The sequence below is a fragment of the Puma concolor genome, chromosome A2 (assembly GCF_028749965.1).
Source record: "Puma concolor isolate L17-30 chromosome A2, mPumCon1.1.hap2, whole genome shotgun sequence".
NCBI classification, from domain to species: domain Eukaryota; kingdom Metazoa; phylum Chordata; class Mammalia; order Carnivora; family Felidae; genus Puma; species Puma concolor.
In genome coordinates this window covers 1,258,768-1,281,380 of record NC_141668.1, presented here as the reverse complement: position 1 = coordinate 1,281,380, position 22,613 = coordinate 1,258,768, and the positions used below count along the sequence as shown (strand labels likewise).

The window sequence follows — 22,613 nt, the reverse complement described above, 5'->3', positions numbered from 1 at the left end:
TGCCCCTTCAGGCTCCTCTTACTGATGTCACCACACAGGACGCCCCCTGGCCGGCTCACAGCACTGGCCCGCGATTCTTACGCACGGGAAACACCGTCCTGAGGCATTGAGCCTGCCCACTCGGTAGCTCAGTGTGACTTTTCAGACGGTTCTTTTCTGTTCTCACTGAAACGTATCCACATCGGGCGTTGTCAGTGTGCCTCTCTCTCGGAGGGCCTCGTCGGCGCACAGAGGAGGGACGAGGGTGACGCGGTGTCACCACGAGGTCGAGTCCGGTGAACTCTCGCTGGTGTCCGTGGTTCGTACCATGAAAACGTGCGGCACGTCTACGCGGCGGGCGGTGGCAGCCCTCCAGGGACACTTCTGGAAGGAAGGGCGCGTAGCTCCCAGACGTAGGAAAGGTTGCCGTATCTCACGCACAACAAGAGAAGTGGAAATTAAAGCCGCTTTTGAGCAGCCTTCCCATGCAGCGGTGGGAAAGATGAAGGCCGGCCAGCGCCCAAGGCCGGGGGCGTCCGGGGACACAGGCACCGTGTGCGTCATGGTTGGTGGGACGGTCCATCGGTCAGACGTTTTGGCAGGAAGTCTGCCAACATCTCTCGAGATAAGCGGGAGGCATCCTGGGTGACCCAGGGTCTTGCGGAAATTGAGCCTACGATTCCTTTCACGCGGGCTGTGTGCTTGGAACGTTCGCGTGCGAAAGCTGCCCGCTACCCTCAGCAGGATAAATCAGAGAAACTGCTGGACATCGAGTCACGGAAAACTACGGGACTGTACGAGTGGTGGCTCCGGGGGAGGGGCCGGCCACCGTCACCCTGAGGACAGTGGCCACTGAGCCGCAGGTGCTGGCCCGGGGCTCCAAGGGCAGGGCCACGGGAGGAGGGCCGCCAGGAGCCACAGAACCAGGTCCTTTTAGGAAGACCGGCGGGTGCCGGTTCTCCAGATGAAGGTGCCCGAGGCCCTGCTCCATCCCGCCGGCTCCCCATGCGCGCGCGTCCCGGGTAGGCAGGGGACTCGTGACACCCTTGGCTGGTGGGAGGCAGCAGGTCAGAGGGGAGTCCGGAGTGGATGCGGGCATACAGGGGGTGATGCAGGTGGAGTGCTGGGTGCGGCGGGAGATGCGGGGGGCACCCACCTCCCGCCTCTCCCCTGCGCACGTGTCCCTTCTCCCCTGCGCACATCTCCCCTCTCCCCTGCGCACACGTCCCTTCTCCCCTGCGCACACATCTCCCCTCTCCCCTGCACACCTCCCCCCCTCCCCTGCGCACCTCCCCCCTCCCCACATCTCCCCTCTCCCCTGCCCACCTCCCCCCTCCCCTGTGCACACATCTCCCCTCTCCCCTGTGCGCTTCCCCCCTCTCCCCTGCGCACCTCCCCCCTCCCCCATGCACACATCTCCCCTCTCCCCTGCGCACCTCCCCCCTCCCCTGTGCACACATCTCCCCTCTCCCCTGCACACACATCTCCCCTCTCCACTGCGTGCACATCTCCCCTCTCCCCTGCGCACCTCCCCCCCTCCCCTGTGCATACATCTCCCCTCTCCCCTGTGCACATCTCCCCTCTCCCCTGCACACATCTCCCCTCTCCCCTGTGCACACATCTCCCCTCTCCCCTGCGTACACATCACCCCTCTCCTCTGCTCACACATCACCCCTCTCCCCTGTGCACACATCTCCCCTCTCCCCTGCGCACACGTGTCCCCTCTCCCCTGTGCACACGTGTCCCTTCTCCCCTGCACACACATCTCCCTTCTCTCCTGTGCACACGTGTCCCTTCTCCCCTGCGCACACATCTCCCTTCTCTCCTGTGCACACGTGTCCCTTTTCCCCTGTGCACACATCTCCCCTCTCCCCTGTGCACTTCCAACCTCTCCCCTGTGCACCTCCCCCCTCCCCCGTGCACACATCTCCCCTCTCCCCTGCCCCCCTCCCCCCTCCCCCGTGCACACATCTCCCCTCTCCCCTGCCCACCTCCCCCCTCCACTGTGCACACATCTCCCCTCTCCCCTGCCCACCTCCCCCCTCCACTGTGCACACATCTCCCCTCTCCCCTGCGCACATGTGTCCCCTCTCCCCTGTGCACACGTGTCCCTTCTCCCCTGCGCACACATCTCCCTTCTCTCCTGTGCACACGTGTCCCTTCTCCCCTGTGCACACATCTCCCCTCTCCCCTGCGCACACATCTCCCCTCTCCCCTGCGCACCTCCCCCCCCTCCCCCGTGCACACGCCTTTCTGCAGCCACCAAACCTACAGCAGGTTGCTCCTCCCTTGTCCCTGGCGGAAAGCCTGCAGTCCCAGGTGCATTTTTGTGCACTCATCCCAGCACTTGGTCTCGTCGCCCTCACCTGGGAAACGGGGCTGACGTCGGCTCCCCCCTCACGGGGTCCGAGCAGCGGCTGCTGTGTGAATGTTCAGTGATGCCATTCCTGCCTCGTACTCCGAGGGCGAAGGAAATCACACTGCGGATTCACCTTCAACGTGGGCGGAGATGTATTTTTAAGAGACCATCCAGCACCGTTTTCCTGAATTCGGTTTTCTAATCCTTCGGTCGTAATGGGGACAGCACCGAGCCAACTTTCCCTCCGTGTCCCCGCGCCCTGTGTACCAGTCCCCAGCTTTCCAGCCTGTACAAAAGGGCACTGAGGCTGGGGTAGACGCGTCCTGGCCGCTCCTTGCACACTCTCGCGTGTGTGCGTCCTCTGTTACACCTGCTTCACGGAGGCACCTGTGTCCTGGGGACTCTGGGGACAGTGACCTGGTCTTGGCACCTACTGCGCAGCCATGCTCCAGCTTCCGAGAGCAAATGTGATATGGAAAGGGTCCTTTTTAACAGCTAAGTTCAAAGGCGATGCCTTCCCTCACAGCGTCTCCCCTGTCTCTCCTCACACGTTCAAGATACAGTGATGTTTACAGTAGTTCTCTGACTTCCCAGGTCACTTGTTTTTCAGAGCCCTGCACGTAGCCCTGAGGGCACACCGCCCTGGTCCCCTGCAGACACTCAGAAGCCCGCCAGGCTCCTCCCTTCCTGTCTCCCTCCTCCCGGATGCCCCTTCCTTCTGCGAATATCACGAATATCACCGCGCCCTGACTGGCCACCCGGCCGCGGCCGGCCGTGGCTCAAGCTTGTGGGACCCAGACCCAGCACCGCCTCCCTCGGCGCCACGAAGCCTGGGGTCCACAGACCGGCCTCCCAGGACCCCTTTCTTGAGCCGACCCTTCGGTGCCCCAGCAGGGCAGTTCTGATGCCCCTGGTCTGAGCAGGAAGACCAGCTCGTTGGGTGGAGTGTTTATTTCTAGAGTTCTCTTCCTATGGCTTCCAGGCAGGAGATCACAGCGCCTTGCACAGGCAGCCCTGGATGCTACAGCAGAAAGTGACCAGGAGACCAAGAGGGGACTCCTTCCCCAGCTGAGCCTGCGTCCCCCAGGCGAGCCTCACCCTATCACCCTAGGCCGACTTGCTTCCCAGGCGAGCCCCGCCCTCACGCGGGCCCCGCCCCCAGGCGAGCCCCGCCCCCAGGTCCGCTGCTCCTGAAGGTGCCCTGACGCGAGGATCGACATTTGGCTTAACTTCCCGCGGCACTTACGCCTTCAAACGTGCGTCCCATCCTTGGCTGAAGAAAACGTTCCGATTTTGCACACTGGCCGCAGGTTGTAGTGACGAGTATGCTCTCCAGATAACCTGGCCCTTCTTACCTTGTGGGGTGCTCCTTGCTCCCACCTTGTGCAAACGTAAACAGCCCTGCTGTGGATTCCATTCTACCCGTAAGGCAGAATGTCACAACTGCCCGAGGTGCGGGGAGCAGCGGAATATCGGAACGGTTGGCGCCTGGGATTTGCCTGGACCCTGCATAATTTATCTGACGGTCTTTGAATCCTTCGCGTGTAGTTCAGGAAGATCATCGTGTAGCTGTCTGATAAACACTGAAGTTTCCTTACGGAGGGTCGAGTTGACTGATCACCGCAGAATTATCTTTCTTGTAGGCTTAATGAGTTAGAAGGTCAGGCGTTCCGGCGCCTTCCTGAGGTTCTGACACACGCAGGTTTCTACAGGTTGTGCTTGGGAGGGGGAGGGCCATTTGTGAACCAATAATGGAGCTCCAGTTACTGTTGGCCATGACTCTGGTCCAGCCAGAGTGTGCTCCATGGCCTTCCCCCTTCCCTACGCGAACGGACTACGGTTTCAGCGCCTAAAAGAGGAATCATTTTACCTGCTTTTAGTGAGTGAGAAGTTTTGTAAAAATGCTAAGTGGTTCACTTATGCCAATGGCCCCAGGCCTCTGGGCTCTGCACAGGGGAAGTGCTTGGGATGAAGATAAGTGTGTGTTGGGGGAGGGGGGAGGAACGATGACACAGGGCCTGAACCCACGTGTCAAGCTGGGTCAAGGCGGAAGGAAGGACGACACAGGGCCTGAACCCACGTGTCAAGCCGGGTCAAAGGACAGTCGGGACTCCTGCATGAGGCAGCAAGTGCTGAGAGCCCCATGCCCAAGCAGGTGGACTGAGCACAGACCGTGTTTCCACCAAGGGTCAGGACGTGGGAGGAAAGGCTGGGCGGGAACCAGGAGCGGGGATGTGGGAGGGGCGGGCTGGCTACCGGAGCCCCTCCCAGGAGGCGGGTCGTCGTGGAAGAAGGTTCTGGTTAGGGAGGGGAAGGGACCGCCCCAGTTACCCAACTGCAGTTCCTTCATCTTGGACGTCCAACCCCCAGGATTCTGGGAGACACATTTCTGTTGTTATGGCCCCCAGTTTGCGGTATTTTGTTGCAGCCGGAGCAGACCAAGCTGCCGGCTTCCTGGGGGTCTCACCAGCCTATATTGTCCATGAACAGACAAGGAAACTTTCCGCAAAATCAAGCGTTTAAAGACAGCCGACACAACTTTCGGGGCCCATCCCACGCTGACACTGGGGACGTAGACCAGACCATGAAAACCACTGCCCTGATCTGGGGGTGTGTCGGCCGCCGCACAGGGCTCTGCTGCTCATTGCCCGAATCCGAATCCGGGAGGAGAACGATGGCTAGCGGCTTAGCGCGTCAGCTCTACAAGCGGGAAACAGGAGGCGGTGGCCCACCTTCAGAAGAAAGCCATTACGTAAGAAGGGCTGAATCAGGAACAGTTCTCTTAGACTCAGACACAGCCTCTCCGCGCACGGGCCTCGAGGATGACACTCGGTTTGGGAAGAGACAGGACAGGGACAGATTCGTCCCCCGACACACAGGAGGGAGGGTCCCACGGTGGGGGCTTCCGCTCCAGGGTCTCCAGGGTCTCTTCTTACGAAAGAGCTGGGCTCTGAGCCCCCGCCCCTGCCCCCAGGCACTTTTAATCAGAAGCAGGAGGGGAGGGACATTTGTCTACCCAAGCCAGACGCTGGTCTGGACGACAGCAGTGCACACAGTAGGCACCCACTGAAAGCAAGACAACCAGGATGGAATCCCGACGAGGTGTGTGGGGGGCACGCGGTCTAGGCAGAAGACTGGGAAGACCCCGGCATCCGCACATCCTCATCCTGCCTTAAACGAGGAGGACTGGGTCAGCGGAGCCCGGACATCCTGGGTCTTCGTCTCCGGCTGGCCAGCTGCCCGACACGGTCAGGTTTGTTGCTGACGGTTCCGAAGCGGCCGGGTGTGTGACGGATGGGACGCAGGGGCGTCGTAAGCCCCGCCCTCCCCGCCCCCACTCGCTCCCCTCCTGGCGGATGTGGGCACGGCCCTTCCCGACAGCACGGACGGCGGGCCTTACCAGGACCATGTGGCCGGTGGAGATGTCCATGTGGGGCTGCACCGGCTCCTCCGACCAGGATGACGTGCTGCTCCGGGCGGAAGGGCTGGGCATCGGCCCGTCGCTGAACTGGGACGAGACGCTGTTGATGCGGGTCGTGTGCGGGCCCTCCGGGCGCTCCGACGTGCGCGTGGCCATGCGCTGCCGGCACAGCTCCTGGGGGACGGTGAGGGCAGGTTAGTGTGGCCTCCCCCCCGAGCCCTGCCCGGCCCGAGAGCCGAGGGGCACGTGGGGCTCTCCCCTGCAGCCATGCACACGCGCACACAGATCACACACACGGATGCGCACACCCGGCCACACGCGCACAGACACGTAAATACTCAATACGCAGACATGCACACAGACAGATACACACATATAGGTGGGTACACATGCCCACAAGACACAGATACACACACAGATTCAGGCAAAAGGGCCACTGGACCGAGCCCGCGGCGACACTGGACCACCCGCAGAACCATGCCACGTGCAGGCTGAACCAGGCATCTTCCTCTCCTCTTCAGAAGATGGGTCACAGAGGCAGAGAAGGGTGTGCGCTGTGCTCTCAGCTTGGTGCCATGGTCAGGCGTTGGGGGGAACCGCCTCTGTGTGGTTCTTCCCGTTTTTCCCCAAACGATGCCCAAACGGGTAAGAGCCCCCACAGAAGATAATAAACGAAATCACATACGAAAAGGGAAGTACGCGGTTCATGGAAAAGGGTTTGCTTCCTTGACCAGACCCCCAAAGACAGAGTTTCCAGATCTAAAGGAAAATCTCGGCACAACGCCAAACGGAGCTTCTGTCTGGCCACCGCAGGGTCCTCGCCATCGCCACGCAAGGCGGACACGGCGCTCAGAGACGGGGGCGCCCGGTGGAGTCGCTCGCTAGCTGCTGGCTGTCATCGGACAGTCGGCCGGGACGCCCCCCACTTCTCACTAGCACAATAACCGTGCAAGGGCTCTGGCGTCATGATCTCACGAATTCCATCCTTTGCTCCCTGAAAATATCACTGTCACTTGAGCCATCAAAATACAATGGTATCGAGAGAAAGTCTGTAAGGGAATCTGAGCCCAAGAGGGGAATTAAACACGCATTCACGGGACAAGATGCCGGGGAGCGGCAGGGCTCCCGCGTGCTCCTCCCTTCCCGGTGCTGGTGCCCAGCCGTCCCTACCAGCCCCACGCACCAGGGCAGTGGCTGATGCCCACAGAACGCTCACGCGTTTTCCTGAACCTTCCACGTGGCTGCCATCTTCCTCAGTGTTAGAGAGCTTCAGAAGGCCGCCGCCACCGTAGAGAAGAGACCTCTCTGGGCACAGCTCCCAGGGGAGGCACGGCACACGGGCCTGGAGCCGGGTGGCCGCACCGCTGGGACAGGTGCGCTGAGGGGAGCCCCACGGGCCACACCGCACGAGCCCTCTGCCCGCCAGGGCCGTGGGTCTTGGGAGCAGGGCTGTGGGGGTCCCGAGGAGCGGGGGTAACGTCAGGCACGAGGCCACCGCCAGGACGGCAGAAGGATGGCAGGGGAGCCACTGTGCGTCCCCTGCGTCTGCCCACACATGGTTTTTACACGATGAGTCTGTTTAAAAACCCAGCCAGATTCTCTCACAATCTTGAAAACAAACAAACAAGCCCCAGACACAACGGGTTATTTTAATAAGGTAGATGGTGTCAGTTAACCCTTCTTTCCCGTGGGTGAAGTTCACCTGCAAGAATAAGCAGTAGGTCCGACCGAACCTCAAGGCCACGCCACCGAAGGCCAGGAGGGCGCCAAACATTCCTCCAGGAAGGAGCGCCCCTGGGGAGGAAGGTTCGCGATGGCTGCGATTTGGTCACTAAGAGACAAACGTCACAGCAGCTAGGTGACCCCCCAGGACTGTGCGGGGATCGGGGACGACCACTCTCTCTCTCTCTGCTCGAGGGAGACCGCGCAATCTCGGGCGGGCGGGCACATCCCGCGAGGTCTCCGGCTCGAGTGTTTCCACTTTAAAAACGGAAGTACTCATCTTGTTACCGTGAGAGGCCCGTGCGGTGGCCGCCGGAGAAAGCCTTTGGTCATTCCTCAGCAGGTGGTGCAGATGTCAGTGCCACAGAAATGAACAGTCCCAAGGGCCCAGCGAGTTCAAAGATATTTCTAGAGAGGGGCGCCTGGGTGGCGCAGTCGGTTAAGCGTCCGACTTCAGCCAGGTCACGATCTCGCGGTCCGTGAGTTCGAGCCCCGCGTCGGGCTCTGGGCTGATGGCTCAGAGCCCGGATCGTGCTTCCGATTCTGTGTCTCCCTCTCTCTCTGCCCCTCCCCCGTTCATGCTCTGTCTCTCTCTGTCCCCAAAATAAATAAACATTGAAAAAAAAAATTTAAAAAAAAGACATTTCTAGAGAAACCGCAGAATTTTGGAGTCGGAAGAGGCAGCAGATCGCGGGTGAGACCTCTCTTGGCAGGCGACTCAGCGGCTGGCTGGAGGCTCCGGGGGGCCGCTGGGGGCTGCGACCTGGGCCCAGCTCGCTGCAGCGTTACTCAGTGCTGGCGCTCTTGTAGGTCTTTCTTGAAAACAACGCAATTCTCACAGGCAGAGGGAAGGTTCCAAGAAGAGGTGGTCCCAGCCTGCGCCCCAGGGCAGTGCACATCTGCCCTCCGGGCACATGGACAGTGGTCACCCCAAGAGCGAGGGAGCGGCTCTGGCTGGACCTGGGGGGGCACCACCTGGGGGGCCCACTGCCGTGTTGGCGGGGGAGTGCCGGGGGCCCAGGCTGCTCCCATCACATTCTGTAGATACAGGTAAAGACACGGGCCACCTGCTCGGATGGGACTTTGATTTTGAACTGACCGCTGTCCAGTTTCTGTATGATGAACCGAGCCAGCCGCTAAGACCATGCGCCTCTGGTGGGAGGGGAGGGGAAGGGAGGGGAGAGGTGAGGAGGGGAGGGGAGGGTCACGTCGGAAGTGGGTTCTTGGGTTTGAAGCCACCGCACACCCGAGGGCCTTGAGGCCTCCACTCCGTGGGGGCCCGTCTGACCCTGACGGGCTGACAGGTGGCCGTGGGGGCCCGTCTGACCTTGACCTGGGATGACGGGCGGTCGCAGGCAGCTGTGCTCCCCTTGCGCCCCAGCCAGGGTGGGACAGACACCAGGAGAGTTCGCCCTTGGGACGCAAACAGCCGGGTGTTCGGCGCTGTCTCGGGAGGGGTTCCACCTGGAATCCAGGGCCCAGGAAACGGCTCCTCCAGAGGAATGGAGACCCGGGCTGTAACGTGTGTTGACCCGTGATTCTTCCCCTCGGGCTCCAAGAAATCGCTCCCCCGTTCACAGCACCTGAGCGACAATGCCTGCTTCCCGTCCTCGCCTCCGCACTCACTGGCTGTGTGACCTCAGGCAAACCGCCTAGCCTCCCCGTGTCCCAGTTTCCTCGCCTGTGAAACCGACCTCATGGTTCTTGTGGGGACTCAACAAGGTCTCATGCTCAGAACCAGCCTTCAGCACGGCCTGGCACATTATTAGCTATTAGTGTTTATCCAGCATCTGGCGGTCCACACGTACCGTTCCTAGATGCCGGGAATGACCGTTGAGTACGACCAGCCGGGCCCTGACCTCCCCGTGCCCATGGTCCAGCCCAGAGCCGTTGGGTGTTTTGGGGGACGGGAGCCGCCGGGCAGGGGCCTCCCGGGTGAGATGCTCCAGATCTGAGGGCACCTTTCGCTGGGCCTTGTGAGGGAAAGCGCAGGCCCAGAGGGGCTAACGCTTCCAAGCGGACAGAGCCCCCGGCAGGACACGGGGGAAAAATCGGAAAGATGGCCCTGGCCCGAAGCTCTCCAGCGGCGTTCCGCAGGTACGCGCATCTCGAACCTTCGACGTGCCTGCCGCCACCGGCGTTCTGCCTCGGAAGCAAGCGGTACAAGGCCGGGCGGTCTGTGCGGGCAGGAACGCCAGTCAGAGGCCGAGGCCCCGAGGGAAGCCGCCATTCGCCTGCGGCCACCTTCGCCTCTCCTTCACCTCTCGTCACCCCGCCCCGCAAGCCCATCGTTGCTGAGACACGGGCGTCGCGACCGAGGTTCTCACGGGACCCACCCAGGGGCCGGCTGTTCCAGACGCGTCCCCGGGGTTTGCGTGCTGGCTTCTGCCGGGCTGGGGTCCGAGCTCTGCCCTGGGAAGGAAGCAGCCGCCAGGGGCCGACGTTCCCCGTGCCACTCCTGCGACCTTGGCGAACCGCTAACCTTCTCCCGCCGCATCTTCCTACCGTGAGAGCCGGGAAAGCACCGCATGCTGACCTGACCCGCCCTCCCCCCCGTCACGGGGCTGCCGCGCGTGCGTCACGGTAACAGAGGGTGGGCACACACCCGGCGAGGGCCCTGGGACAGCGTGCCGCACGTGGTCCGTGGACTGCGAGGGGCGAGCCCCAGCCCCTGGCGCCCCCCGCGGTGCCCGTCCGTTGGAACCGTTGGGTCGGATGGACACGCCCACCAGGAGGGGACACAGGCCAGGCTGTTCCGGAACCCCGACTGTGAGCCCCCACAGGTGCAAACCGTGTCCCCCTCTCTCCCTGCTGCCAGGTCAGCTCCATGCGGTCCCAGGAAGCTCCGGACGCCCCCAGGGAGGCTTCTCTGCCCGCGGGAGAACTCTCTGGGGGACTCACCGTGTGCCCTTCTAATTAGTGCTTTAGGTTGATTATGGCTTGAAATTCTGACCAGACTCTACTCTTACCTTATAATATTTTTATTTTTTCAAGTTTTGTTTTTGAGAGAGAGAGAGAGAGAGAGAGAGAGGGAGAGAGGGTGGAGGAGAGGCAGAGAGAGAGGGAGAGCGAGAATCCCAGGCAGGCTCTGCGCTGTCAGCACGGAGCCTGATGCGGGGCTCGATCCCAGGAACCGGGAGATCGTGACCTGAGCCGAGATCGAGCTGGACGCTCAACTGACTAAGTCACCCGGGAGCCCCTCCTTACTGTTACTTTAAAACCAAAATTTCCTAAGGACAACTGAGCTTCTCTTTAAGAGACAAGATGCGGACTGTGACCTGACTCACATGATGTGGCCGGGGCCAGGCCCAGGACCCCACGCGGTGCACACAGCAAGCTCTCAGCACAGCCGTCTGGCCCCCACGCCCTCCCCAGACTGGCCTCTGGGGGACACTGTTCATCTGAAAGTCTCACCTACACCAAGAAGGGTGATCCAGGTGACACAGAGGCCCGTGGAGGCGTGAGCCCCCGACCCCTGAGGCAGCGGTCCAGCCGTGGGCACGAGGGGTGGGCGGGGGGGCACAAGCCTTTATTTAAAATTTACCGTGAGGTTGACCGCACTAGTTTCCGCTACACGGAGCCGGGTCAGACCAGAGCACTTCCCGGCTGTTAGCGGCCTCCGTTTACTCTCAGACTCATGCGGGGCCCGCGTAGGACGAACAGACACTCAGACAAACACCAGTCCCAGGAACACTCCGTGAGTACCGTTCTGCTGCGGGTCAAATACAGGCCTGGGGCTGTCTGTGGGGGGCGCCGCCCGCGCGCAGGGTGCCAACGATGCCCAGGGCAGGCTGCAGGCGCGCTCCGGAAGCAGCCGGGGGCCCGGCCCAGTGTGGCTCTGATTTCTTTCGTTTACGACCTGGCAAGTTCCCCGGGTCAGGCTGCGGAGGCCACAAAAGGGAAGCGGGCGCAGACGCAGGCTCACGGACGACGTCGGCAGCGAGGCAAACTCCGCGATGTCACGATACCTTCGCCCTCCGGAACGCGGCACCCACTCAGGGACCCGGGCATCCTGCCCTGGGCGCAGGAGGCATTTCTCCCAAACGTGTCTTCGCTGGAAAAGGTCGTGCCGCACCTTCCAGACCCGTCGTCAGAAAGTGAAACCCTCACGATGTTTAGCATCCAGACCAACTCCACTTCGGGTTTTAAATGACCACTTTAATGAACATGATCCTGGGTGTTCATCTCGACCACCGTGCGTTTATAAGACAATTACAGTCTTCCTGGAGGAGTTCGTGTGATCCAGCGGCCAAGAGACAGTGAATTATGAAGGAAAAAGAAGGGCAGGTCTAATCAAACGAATCTCTTGGTCACAGACCCACACGTGGGGCCACCCAGCAGGTCATCGCATGACTCCCTCCAGATGGCCCCTTACTCGGCCGTCCTCGGCCCGCTCACGCTGCCCGGTGCCATGTGCCCGAGACCCGGGCCTGCCCAGTGCCGCGTCCTCTGCACGTGTGGTGTGCACCCTCTCGACCCAGACAGCTCCCTGAAGGTCCACGGATCACCCCCGGGAGCTTCACCAAGTCTGTTTTCTTTTCTCATCCGATGCCTACTTTTTAGCAGAGAAGAAAACGCCAATGCCAGCGTGAGTTAAAGACTTGTCTTCCAGGGAGCAAAGGGGGAAGTCACTCATTCGGGACCGCGATGCTCCACATTTTCAGGACGTCCACCTCTGGAGAGGGGTCCTTCCGGAGAGATCTACTCAGTCGGCATATCTGCCCTGTACCTCCTTAGCAGTCTGCCCTCCGAACCTAGGTGTGCAGAAGGTTCTCAGGGAAAACAGATGTAAACCGGTTCACCTTCCTGAGGGGAAGGAGGCACACGGTAGTGAGAAGACAGACACGGCTTCGCAGGTGATCTCCACAGTGGTCGCTGTAGATGGTCAGTGAGCCTCTGCCCTTGGGAAGCACGTATCCTAGACCACTGGTGTCGCAGGGGAAGTCCCACGGCAGAAAGACAAACCCATCGGCGCTGGAGAACACGGGCCCGGGGCGAACGAACCCCGGTGTGCAGTCGCAACCGGGGGCCGACGGCAAGGTCCATGGGCCCGGATCACCGCAGCCTGAATCTGGGGTCATGACAGGGCAGCACAGAGCTGGCAGGGCTGACGGAGGGAGCACGCGGACGAGGCACTGGCACGGACCGGACGCGGGGCCACACGGCTCCCTGCAGAGGCCCCTTCTCGAGGGAGCAGAGGAGGTCAGGACACCAGGTCAGGCCCCAACGCCGCCCCGGCCGGACCACGGCACCACGGGCCACGTGGAACCCAGTGTGATGACCGACCACGGTCTTTGGCAAGGGGCACCCTTGCCGGAGCAACCAGAGTAACGCGACTCCTAAAAAAGAAGAGTGTCTCAGTCCCCTGAATTTAAGCACTCGATCCCAAAGTCAACACGAGAAGCTGTTTAAAACATCCGAAAGGTTCCTGGTTTGTCAGGAAAGGCAGAACACGAGGGCCCGCACCCCCGTGCTCACAAACTCTTCAGATTCAGAACCTCGGCGTCTGTGGTGTGGGGCTGTCCCCAGCGTGTCCTGAGCCCACAGACACAGTGTCGTGGGGTGGTCCCGCCACTCATGCGCACCCGAGGGCCCCCGGACCCCTCGAGCAGAGTCAGCATGGGGTTTGCTCAAGCCCAGAGAGCTCTACATGTCAGAGTGGATCCTTGGGGTGCAGGGTGCCGGCTGAGGAGTCCCTGGGGTGCAGGGTGCGGGCTGAGGAACAGGCCTACACGGCGCGGGCCGACCCCGCGGCCATCACCTCCTGGAAGCGGCCTGCGTGCCGCTACCCTTGCAGCTGAGGCCCTGGGCTACCTCTGTAGAGCCTCAACCTATTTTATACGTCTTTGTAACGCAATTCGCAAGATAAGTTGAATAGGATTTTGGGGGCAGAAATCCATCCATACACATAATAATGCAAATGTCTCACTTCTCAAATCTTCATCTGATGGGGGAAAATTGCAGAGTGGGAATCACTCCGAGAGAAAGGACCTGTCATTCCCAAATTCCGCCGAAAGAAAGACCAAGACGACAAAGGCTTAAGAAAAACCTCTTTGTACCTTTCAAGGAACAATGGGAACAAAGCCTGAGTGTGTACACAGAGGACCGCTGGAGTCTCAGGGGTATTTGCAGAGCGTAATTTGTGGTAACGGGGCAGAACCGAGGAGGGGCGCACAAAGCCGCCGGGAAGGAGGGGCGTTCATTAGGGTGGGCCGCGGAGGGAGAGAGGCCAATTACCCCGGCCTGGATAAAACACCGAGAGAGCACGCTGAAAAGGGACCGGCCTCTCTGGGGAGGCGCCCGATCTCCAGCTCGGAGGGCACGGCAGACCCGACAAACAGCAAAAACAAGGCGCACAAAGCACCCCCAAGGCGGCCTCGCGGGGACGGCGGCGGCAGGGGGACGGGGCGGCCGCGAGCGGCCAGTTTCACTGGAAGGCCGCAGAGCCCGCGGGACAGGGAGGTCTTTATCGCAGGCCCTCCGATCTGGAAGCAAAGCCAGGGAGAACCCGGGAGGGCAGGACGCACGGAGACAGGCCCCCCCCCCCCCCCCCCCCCCCCGCCTGCCGGGGCAGAGCGGGAGGTTTTTGTTTCGTTTTTCATTTTGCTCTTTTTCTCCCCCCGATGAAGCACGTATGACTTTTGTAACGAGAAAAGCCAGAACAAGGTGTGTTTTAAAACGCGTCCAGGGGCGCCTGGGTGGTGCAGTCGGTTAAGCGTCCGACTTCAGCCAGGTCACGATCTCGCGGTCCGTGAGTTCGAGCCCCGCGTCGGGCTCTGGGCTGATGGCTCAGAGCCTGGAGCCTGTTTCCGATTCTGTGTCTCCCTCTCTCTCTGCCCCTCCCCCGTTCATGCTCTGTCTCTCTCTGTCCCAAAAATAAATAAACGTTGAAAAAAAAAATTAAAAAAAAAAAAAACAAAAAAAAAAACCAAAAACGCGTCCAATTCTCCACTCGATAGGACGAAGCTACGTGAAACGCTTAGAAAGTACAAGTTGGGAAGAGCATGGGAGGCAACATCCCGGGTTGTCAACGCGGCTGTGATGCGTCACTAAGGAAAAACAGCACGGAAAGACACGACCACGTCTCGTGGAATCACCTCCGTCACGGGCTGCTGTTTCATCATAAGGCCGGATGTGACCTGGGAGGAGCTGCCTAGGCCTACATTCTGGGCCGGCCAGGCCGCCCGCGGACACGGCAACTCCGGACCTGGTTTGTGAGAGCTGGTTTGTTCTCGCCATAAATGGCGTATCCGATCAGCACTGCGGGGGAGAGAGACACGGGCACCGTGCTCCCCCCGACATCCCGGGGCCCCCTGAGCCCCCTTGCAGCCGCGGGGGGACCGAGGGCCACGGCCGTCTCTGGGGGAGAACCGGAACCCCCTCCCCGCCCGCCCTCCGCGGAGTCAGAGCCAAGGCACACACCCTTGGCCCTGTCCCTCGTCTCGGCCAGAGCCACACCGGTTCCCTGGATGGAGTGCCCGGTCCACAGCCCAGTCCACGTTACCTGGCGTGTGACACGTGGCTTGTCTTAGGGCACGGCCCTGCCCCCTCCGGTGGACCGCTCGGGGATTTCGACCGGGGGGGGGGGGGGCATCACGCACACAGCCCGTCACACCCCACGGGAGGGATGTTTCTCCAGGGCAGACCCTAGGTGGGGCCCCAGGACTTCTGCAGGGCATCACTGACCCCGACCTCTAACTGGAGATCGGGGACCCCGTCCCCCCACCCCCACCGCCTTCACCCCAATAACCACGTGGGCTGCAGACCACGGCCCTCTGGCTGGACGTGCAGCTGTGTTACTTTCGGCTCCACTTTCCACAACAGTCGTAACGTAACCCAAACAGCTCCCTGGTACGCAGTGTTTACCGAGGAAAACGGAGTGATTTTACCCCATTTTGCAAGATGTTTTCTCGAAATAAAACTTAAAGATGCAGACACATTTTAACTCACAGGAGCGAAAATACTCTTCGACACGCTTCTGAATCCAGAAGGGTCTTGCAGGAGTCTGATCCAGGAAGGAAAACGGCTGCTTCCCTCCGCCGTCCGCCCCCAGCCCCAGAGCGGCGGCGATAACCCCTCCCCTGCTCCTCAAGGCACACGGCACACCCCACACGTGGGCTCTGAGCAGCGGTGCCCCGTGCTGCTCTCCCCCTGGGTGTCGAGCACGGGCGGGAGGCCGCGGCAAACGCTCACCCACTGGGGCGCCCCGTCGGGGTCCGCCGCTCTGGGCCGCCCAGGAGCCGGAACTGGGTGCTGCTGCAGGAAGGGGGAGGCTGTGTGCTGGCCCTTGGAAGGCCCCGGAGAGAGCCCAAGAGCCTCATCCGGTCGGGGGACTCCTCCGGTCTCAGAAGCCGCAGGTGGCGTGCAGACAGGTGCGGCCCCACACGCTCGACTTCGTCCAGACGTACGTGATGCGCCCGAATCCAAGCAGGCCGCACCCCCCTTCTCAGGGGCTGCCCCTCCAAGGCACTCTCTCCCCTCGCTCGGCTCTTGATAAACATCAGACTGAAGTCAGGGAAGAGCCACGAAGATAAAAACAGAGGAAGGAAACACATCGTTTCAATAAACGTCCCCGTACAGCCCAGTTAACCACGGTTCGCGCCGTGGCCGGGGGCTGGAACCCGGGACGTGGGAGACGGCCTGTCTGACATGCGGTTCCCACACAACTGGCCGCCACTGCAGCCCGGAACAGCCCGCCAGGCCGCATCTGCACGGCAGATCAAACAGCAGACACGAGCCCCAAACTTGTTGGGCCCCTGGAGCCGGTGACCCTCCCGCCACTAAGTTTCACCGGTTCCCGCGAGGCCAGCGACGGCTCCGGAGCTCACAGGTTCCGCCCGACCTCCGTGCGCAGAGCCAGTCTCCAGCGCCCTGAACACACGCTTCAAATGCAGACGATCTAGGGGCGCCTGGGTGGCTCAGTCGGTTAAGCGGCCGACTTCGGCTCAGGTCACGATCTCGCGGTCCGTGAGTTCGAGCCCCGCGTCGGGCTCTGGGCTGACGGCTCGGAGCCTGGAGCCTGTTTCCGATTCTGTGTCTCCCTCTCTCTCTGCCCCTCCCCCATTCATGCTTTGTCTCCCTCTGTCTCAAAAATAAATAAACGTTAAAAAAAAAAATTCAAATGCAGACGATCTGAAGTCTCCAAGTCCGTCAAAACTAAACCCCAGGCCTCTTCGGAGTGGCCTGGGCCCACGTGGCCTAAGGGGTGAGCGGCCGTTTCCCACAAGAAACTCCTGGCACTTTCCTAACTTTCTTCTCGCTCCCAAGGTGATGAATTCTCGTCACTGGTTCATCGCCCTCCCCGCGTGGCTCCGTCCCGGGTGCTCCCCGTGGGGGCTCTATTCTGGATGCGCAATGGCCTGGGGCGCAGTCCGCATGCTTCCCCCCAGCTGGCCGCTCCCACGCCGGGGCCCTGTGTCGGCTGGCTCTTACGGAGCACCAAACACCCCCCTGCAAGGTGAGGCGCGTTCACGACACGGATCTGGCAATCCAGGAGGCCCGGGTGCTCCCCACATTCTCGGGAGGACCCGACCCGGAAGGAACCGCCCGCACCGGTGGGGAGGGAACTCCAGATGTGCGGACCAGTGACGACGGACTAGCCGCACACCCGGGGCCACGTCAGGGTGAAAGAAAGGGTCCGATGAAAGGGTCTCGCCATTGAAAGCACACAGGCCATCCTGGGCCGGGCGGGAAGGCTCGGTGAGGGTGTGGGGTCTGAGCAGGCTGACAGATGGGAATGATCTGGAAGGATAAAGCCGAGTGGGAGGGCTTTCAGCGTGAGGGGGGGCGGTCTGCACAAAGGTCCAGAGACAGAAAAGCACAGGGGATATTCCAGGGGCTGCGAGGAGCCGGCCGGGGACACAAAAGGTATTCACTCCTTCTTTTCTGCAGCGTCGCCTAATTAAGCCAAAGGGCAGGGCCCGGGGGGCGGGGGCAGGAGCGGTCACCCACGCAGCTGCCTCTGCACTTCGTCCTGGGGCCCAATTATTCCCTCTGAAGCTGCTCTCAATGGCGACCTCGCCGGGCGAGGCCAGAGGAGAGAGCTCCGAGGAGCCGGGGTCTGGTGGCTTTGCTGCGGCAGGCTGGGCCACCACCGCGAGCCCCGTCCTGTGTTGGCCTCACGTCTGTTTCCCCGGCCTCCGAGGCCCTGTGAGAGCTTCCGAGAGTCTGTCGTCCCCCACACGGGGACAGGTGCTGACCTCTGGAGGAACTCAACGCTTCCAACGGCCCTCGTGTGACACCGGTGAGGGTGCCGTCCCGTGACTCCGGAGCGAGGGCTGTGGGGCGGGCTCTGCAGTGGGCAGGAGGTGCTGACAGCGTCCGGGGCACCGGGCCCTCGGGGGGCTGCCCGCCACGCACGGGGGGCCCCGCTCCGCCTTGCTGCCTGGTGTGGAGAACATCTGGGATCTGCAGATGTGCCCAGAAAACCCCCAGACACAGAGGCAGGGAGGCCACCGTCTGGAAGCACGGCGGGACCTGAGGCCAGAAGACGACGGCTTCGAGCAGCCGAGAATCTGAGGTTTGGTCCCGGTCTCCCCTCGCGTCTCGGTGTCAAAGTTTGGGGCCACCGAACTCAGGGTTTTCATTCTTCTTGAACGTGGGAGAGGGTGGCAGCACCGAGGAGGGGAGACGGTCCCGAAACACGGAAACAGGGTAGACGTCCCTTCCAACCGGTTTTTTGGTGTCATAAACCTGTATTTTGTTTCCCCTACTCGGGAAATCTTGGTTTCTGGTTAGAGCATAAGATTTTCGGATTTGTGGAAGGTGCGATCCTAGGAATACTCCTTTTTGGTTATTCTTCTGGTTCACCGTCTTCACAGAGAATGAAAGGGATAAAATGCTATACTTACACAACAAATCCAAATGTTTAACTTTAATTAGAGAAGTTCAGTCCAGCTACGTTTGGTGCTGACTGCCTGTGCGGGTTTATCACCCAAACTCCTTAAACTGATTTCTGTCGAACGCCACGAGGTCAGTCCAAGTTTAAAGCTGTGTTTCGTGTTCACATTCTTCACACCCTGTACGGAGTTACACGTGTTAAAACCTCGGCCTGACCTGCTAATAGAGTCACCTCTGAATCTTCCATTTCCTGTTTTCCGAATACTTGTGTGCAGGGGCACACACACCTACACCCAGATGCTTTTCCCTGGTTGCTTTATTTTCAAAAATTGAAGAAAATTTTTTTAATGTTTATTTTTGAGCGAGAGAGAGAGAGAGAGAGAGAGAGAGAGAGAGAAAGACAGAGCACGAGCAGGGGAGGGGCAGAGACACAGGGAGACACAGAACCCAAAGCCCGCTCCAGGCTCTGAGCTGTCAGCACAGAGCCTGACATGGGGCTCAAACCCACGAACTGTGAGATCATGACCTGAGCCGAAGCCGGACGCTCAACCGACTGAGCCACCCAGGTGCCCCTATTTTCAAATTTTAAATTAAAAATGTTTTGGGGGCGCCTGGGTGGCTCAGTCGGTTGAGCGTCCGACTTTGGCTCAGGTCATGATCTCACGGCTCGTGAATTCCATTCCCGCAACGGACTCCGTGCTGTTAGCTCAGAGCCTGGAACCTGCTTCAGATTCTGTGTCTCCCTCTCTCTCTCTCTGCCCTTCCTCCATTCATGTTCTCTCTCTCTCTCTCTCTCTCTCTCAAAAATAAACAAACATTAAAAAATGTTTTACATTTTCTTTAAGAAAGGCAGACGGCCAGCAGCATGTTGTTTGGACATGTTTGGAGTCTTGGAACTGCACTGCCCCACGTGCTCCTGCAAATAGACCTTAGAGCTCGTCTGGAGGTCCCCACAGGGGGCACAGCCACTCATGTGCCTTGGACTCTTCACGTGCAGCTTCAGGAGGGGCGCACGTGGAATGGTGAGGGAGGAAAGGGACGCCTGCCTCCGCAGCCAGATCGGCCGGGTCAACCTTGGTGATCCACGGGGTGGCCGATGTCGCGGCCCAAGCGCCCTCACGTCTTTATTTTTTACAACCAAAACTCTTGAGTGAATACTTTTCCCACCAGTCACCTTCCTAACTGGAGACCATATATGTGAATGTGTCGTCCTTCCTTCCTAACAGAGAAGATTCCATTCTTAATTATCAGCAATTCTCCCAAAGCAGAGAACCCCGATGGAGACTGAAATATTTTGAGCAACGAAGTTTAAGAATGACTAATTCGATGGAGAAGAGAAACCCAGTTATGTAGCTTTTCCGACGTAAGAGAGAACGTTGTTACCGTTAGCTTCCGTAGGAAATGGCTGTGATGCTGCCCAGACTTCAGCCGGGGTGGGAGGAGGGGAGCAGAGGGGCCTCGGTTGAAGGGGAGTGATGCTAACATAACATGGTGTCCTGCCCCCTGGCAGGACAGGCAGCCGAACCCGCAGGACTCTCGCCTCCGGGGGCTCTGCTGGTCGAGTAGTTTTCCTCTCGTGATCTTGAATGTTCCTCGTTTGACATTTGGAGATGACAGTCTTCTGCCTGAGTCTCCTGGGTCTGATCGTGCATCTGCTGTTTGCAAAGCTCTCCCTGCTCGTAAACACACATCCTGTGTGCCTCTGAAGGCTCCAGTCAGCCTTCCTCACCCCGCCCCCTGTGTAACTTCTTACCTTCATCCTCGTCGGGGTGTGTGCGTGCGTGCGTGTGTGTGTGTGTGTGTGTGTGTGTGTGTAAGAGCCGGGCTCGGCGACTTTTGACAGGCTCATGCACTGCACTGCACCTAATGCCCTCAGTGCGGGGCACGCTCCCTAAGGCCACCAAAGGCTTGGTCCCCTCGGGGCCAACACCAGCCTCCCGGTGCGGGCTCCGCTCAGCGCGCACCAGGCCGTTCCCAGGACAGGCTTCCCACAGGCGGAGAGCCTGGCTCTGGTGGGAAAAAGGCTTCCCAGAGCTGCCCCAGGCCTCTTCTCCCGCATCCACACACCGTCCCTCCTGGAGGGGAGGCAGGGAGGCATCGGGAGACCAGCCTCTCAGCTCTGGGCCTGCTGCTCTTCATGGTGGGGTCTCTCTCCCCCACCTGCCCTCCGCCTCCCGCACCTGCCCTCCGGAATGCCTTCCCCACCTCCTGCCATTTTGGTCTAGATCCCTGTTAAGCCCATCCTGCACGCACCCCTTTCCTCTCGCAAGCTTCTCCTGATGGCACCCACCTCACTCAGGGTAGCTCGGCGTCCTCTCTGAGGACCTGGGCAGCGCATCTCCGGGCACATGTGGCCCCGCGCACGACAGACGGCTCCCTGACGGAGGGTCCGCCACGCTGGCGTGTGGGGCGTGAGGCGGCCGGGGGGAGGGCAGTCCCCTTGGAACAGTCCACCCCGCGCTGGCTCATAGCTGAGGGAGGACTTGATCGCTCTCTGGTCCGGGAAGATGAGCGGAGAAGCCCTTCACAGAGGCCAGTGGGACCCTCTCTTCGCACCTGCGCGTCCTCTAACCGACTTCATGAAATGTGCTGAGGCTTACAGAAATCTGCACCTTGCCAGACACGCATGCTTTGTTTGCAGATCGGGTGTCTTAGGTTTCGGTTGAGACAATGTGCCCGCCTGGGGCGCCTAGGGGCTCAGCCAGTCGAGCATCGGACTTCGGCTCAGGCCATGATCTTGTGGTTCGTGAGTTCGAGCCCTGCGTTGGGCTCTGTGCTGGCAGCGAGGAACCTGCTTTGGATCCTCTGCCCCCACCCCTGCTTGTGCGCTCTGTCTCTCAAGAATAAATAACATTAAAAAAAGAAAAAGAAAAGAAACTGTGCGCACCTGTGTGAATTGGGGCCTGGAGGAGGGGGCAGCCCGTGCACAGGAACGTGTGATGAATACACGTCTGGAAAGGGAGGGATGCACCAGAAGCGGGCGGTTCAGCCGGGCCCACGGCCACCAGCAGACCTGTGTCAGCGCCTACGATCACAAAGAGCTTCCCCTCCATAGAACTGAGAGGCATTTGTACTTCCGTGACCTTCTCTGACCTTCAACAGCCCAGTGAGGAGCATACAGCTCCTTCTAGCGCATTCTGTGGGTGAGGTGCCAAGAGGTACGAGGCCAGAGGAATGGAAGTATTGTGGTCTCTATTTTCCGTGTTCAAATATTGGGAAGGAGAGATTTTTAACACCGGGGGTGGGCCGTGAACCACGGGAGTGGGAGGGCATGCTGCACGCAGCTCCCCCCACCCCTCTGGGGCCGCCCTCGACACAGGGAGGCTGGCCTGGCCCCCTGAGGACACACGTGTCCCCAGAGTAAGCTCGTGGGCACTGGCCCTGTCTCCAGTGTGGTCACTAAGGATGACCCCTGCTCTACAGGCCTGAACCTGTGCGGTCTGTCAGCACAGTGACGGGGACACCCCGGGCCCGGCTCGTTCTCTCTCGAGGACGTGCTCCCCCGTCCGTCCGTGCATCCGGCCTTCATGAGCCTGACCTCAGCGTCATGACCTGTGGCCTTGTCACTACGATTGCTTCCTGTGGTTTTAGGACAAACTCCTTGTCTAGGAGAAGTCGGGAACTGAGCAGAGAAGTGAGTTTGACCACTCCTGAAGCCCCCGGGCGCCTCACACCACGAAGAGAGGGGCAGGGGCTCTGGAAGCTTCTGCCCTGTCCTGCAAGCGAGTGCTCCCTGGCCCCAGGACCTACTCCGTGCCGCGGGAGTACTTGCCTGGGGCCTCAGTGCTACAAATCGCCCTCACCTGGCCCTTCCACCACCAGTCACAGGACCTGAGACAGGGCACAGCCCGCCTGACGCTGACTTTCCCGACGTGGCCGCACAGAGTGACCTGGGGGTCCCGTGTGGCTTTCAGAGCACCTCCGTGGGCACTGCCGGGTGACTGGCCAGTGGTCGGTGGCCGACGGGGGATGACCGGGGAGCCTCCCAAGCGCGCAGGGGGCCCCTGCCGTGCGGAAGCACGCTCTCTGACAGGAAGCCACGTTCAAGCAGATCAGAGGTGCCGTCGGCAGCCGCCACCCAGACTGGCCCTCGCTCGGCAGCCACGCAAGAAGCCACGCAAGGACGCCCACCCTCCCCTGCAGGCCTCCGAGGCACGCCCTTCCGTGGCGGCCGCGGACGGAACAACAGCACCCAGCAGATCCGCGGTGGCCGGGCGGCACGGGACACAGCACAGGCGAAGCTAACGCTCCCGCCCCTCCCTCGTCCTTCCTTCCTTAAGAGACAGTTATCCA

At 60.7% G+C, this 22,613-nt stretch overlaps 1 protein-coding gene across 1 annotated transcript in view; it reads right to left on the bottom strand.

Annotated features, from left to right (window-relative positions):
* Positions 1–22,613, bottom strand: part of PTPRN2 (protein tyrosine phosphatase receptor type N2) — an 806,499-nt gene that overhangs the window by 76,532 nt on the left and 707,354 nt on the right. The window contains exon 15 of the mRNA XM_086680696.1: positions 5,739–5,933. Coding sequence (XP_086536822.1) covers positions 5,739–5,933 — 195 coding nt within the window. The remainder of the gene's footprint in view (positions 1–5,738; positions 5,934–22,613) is intronic.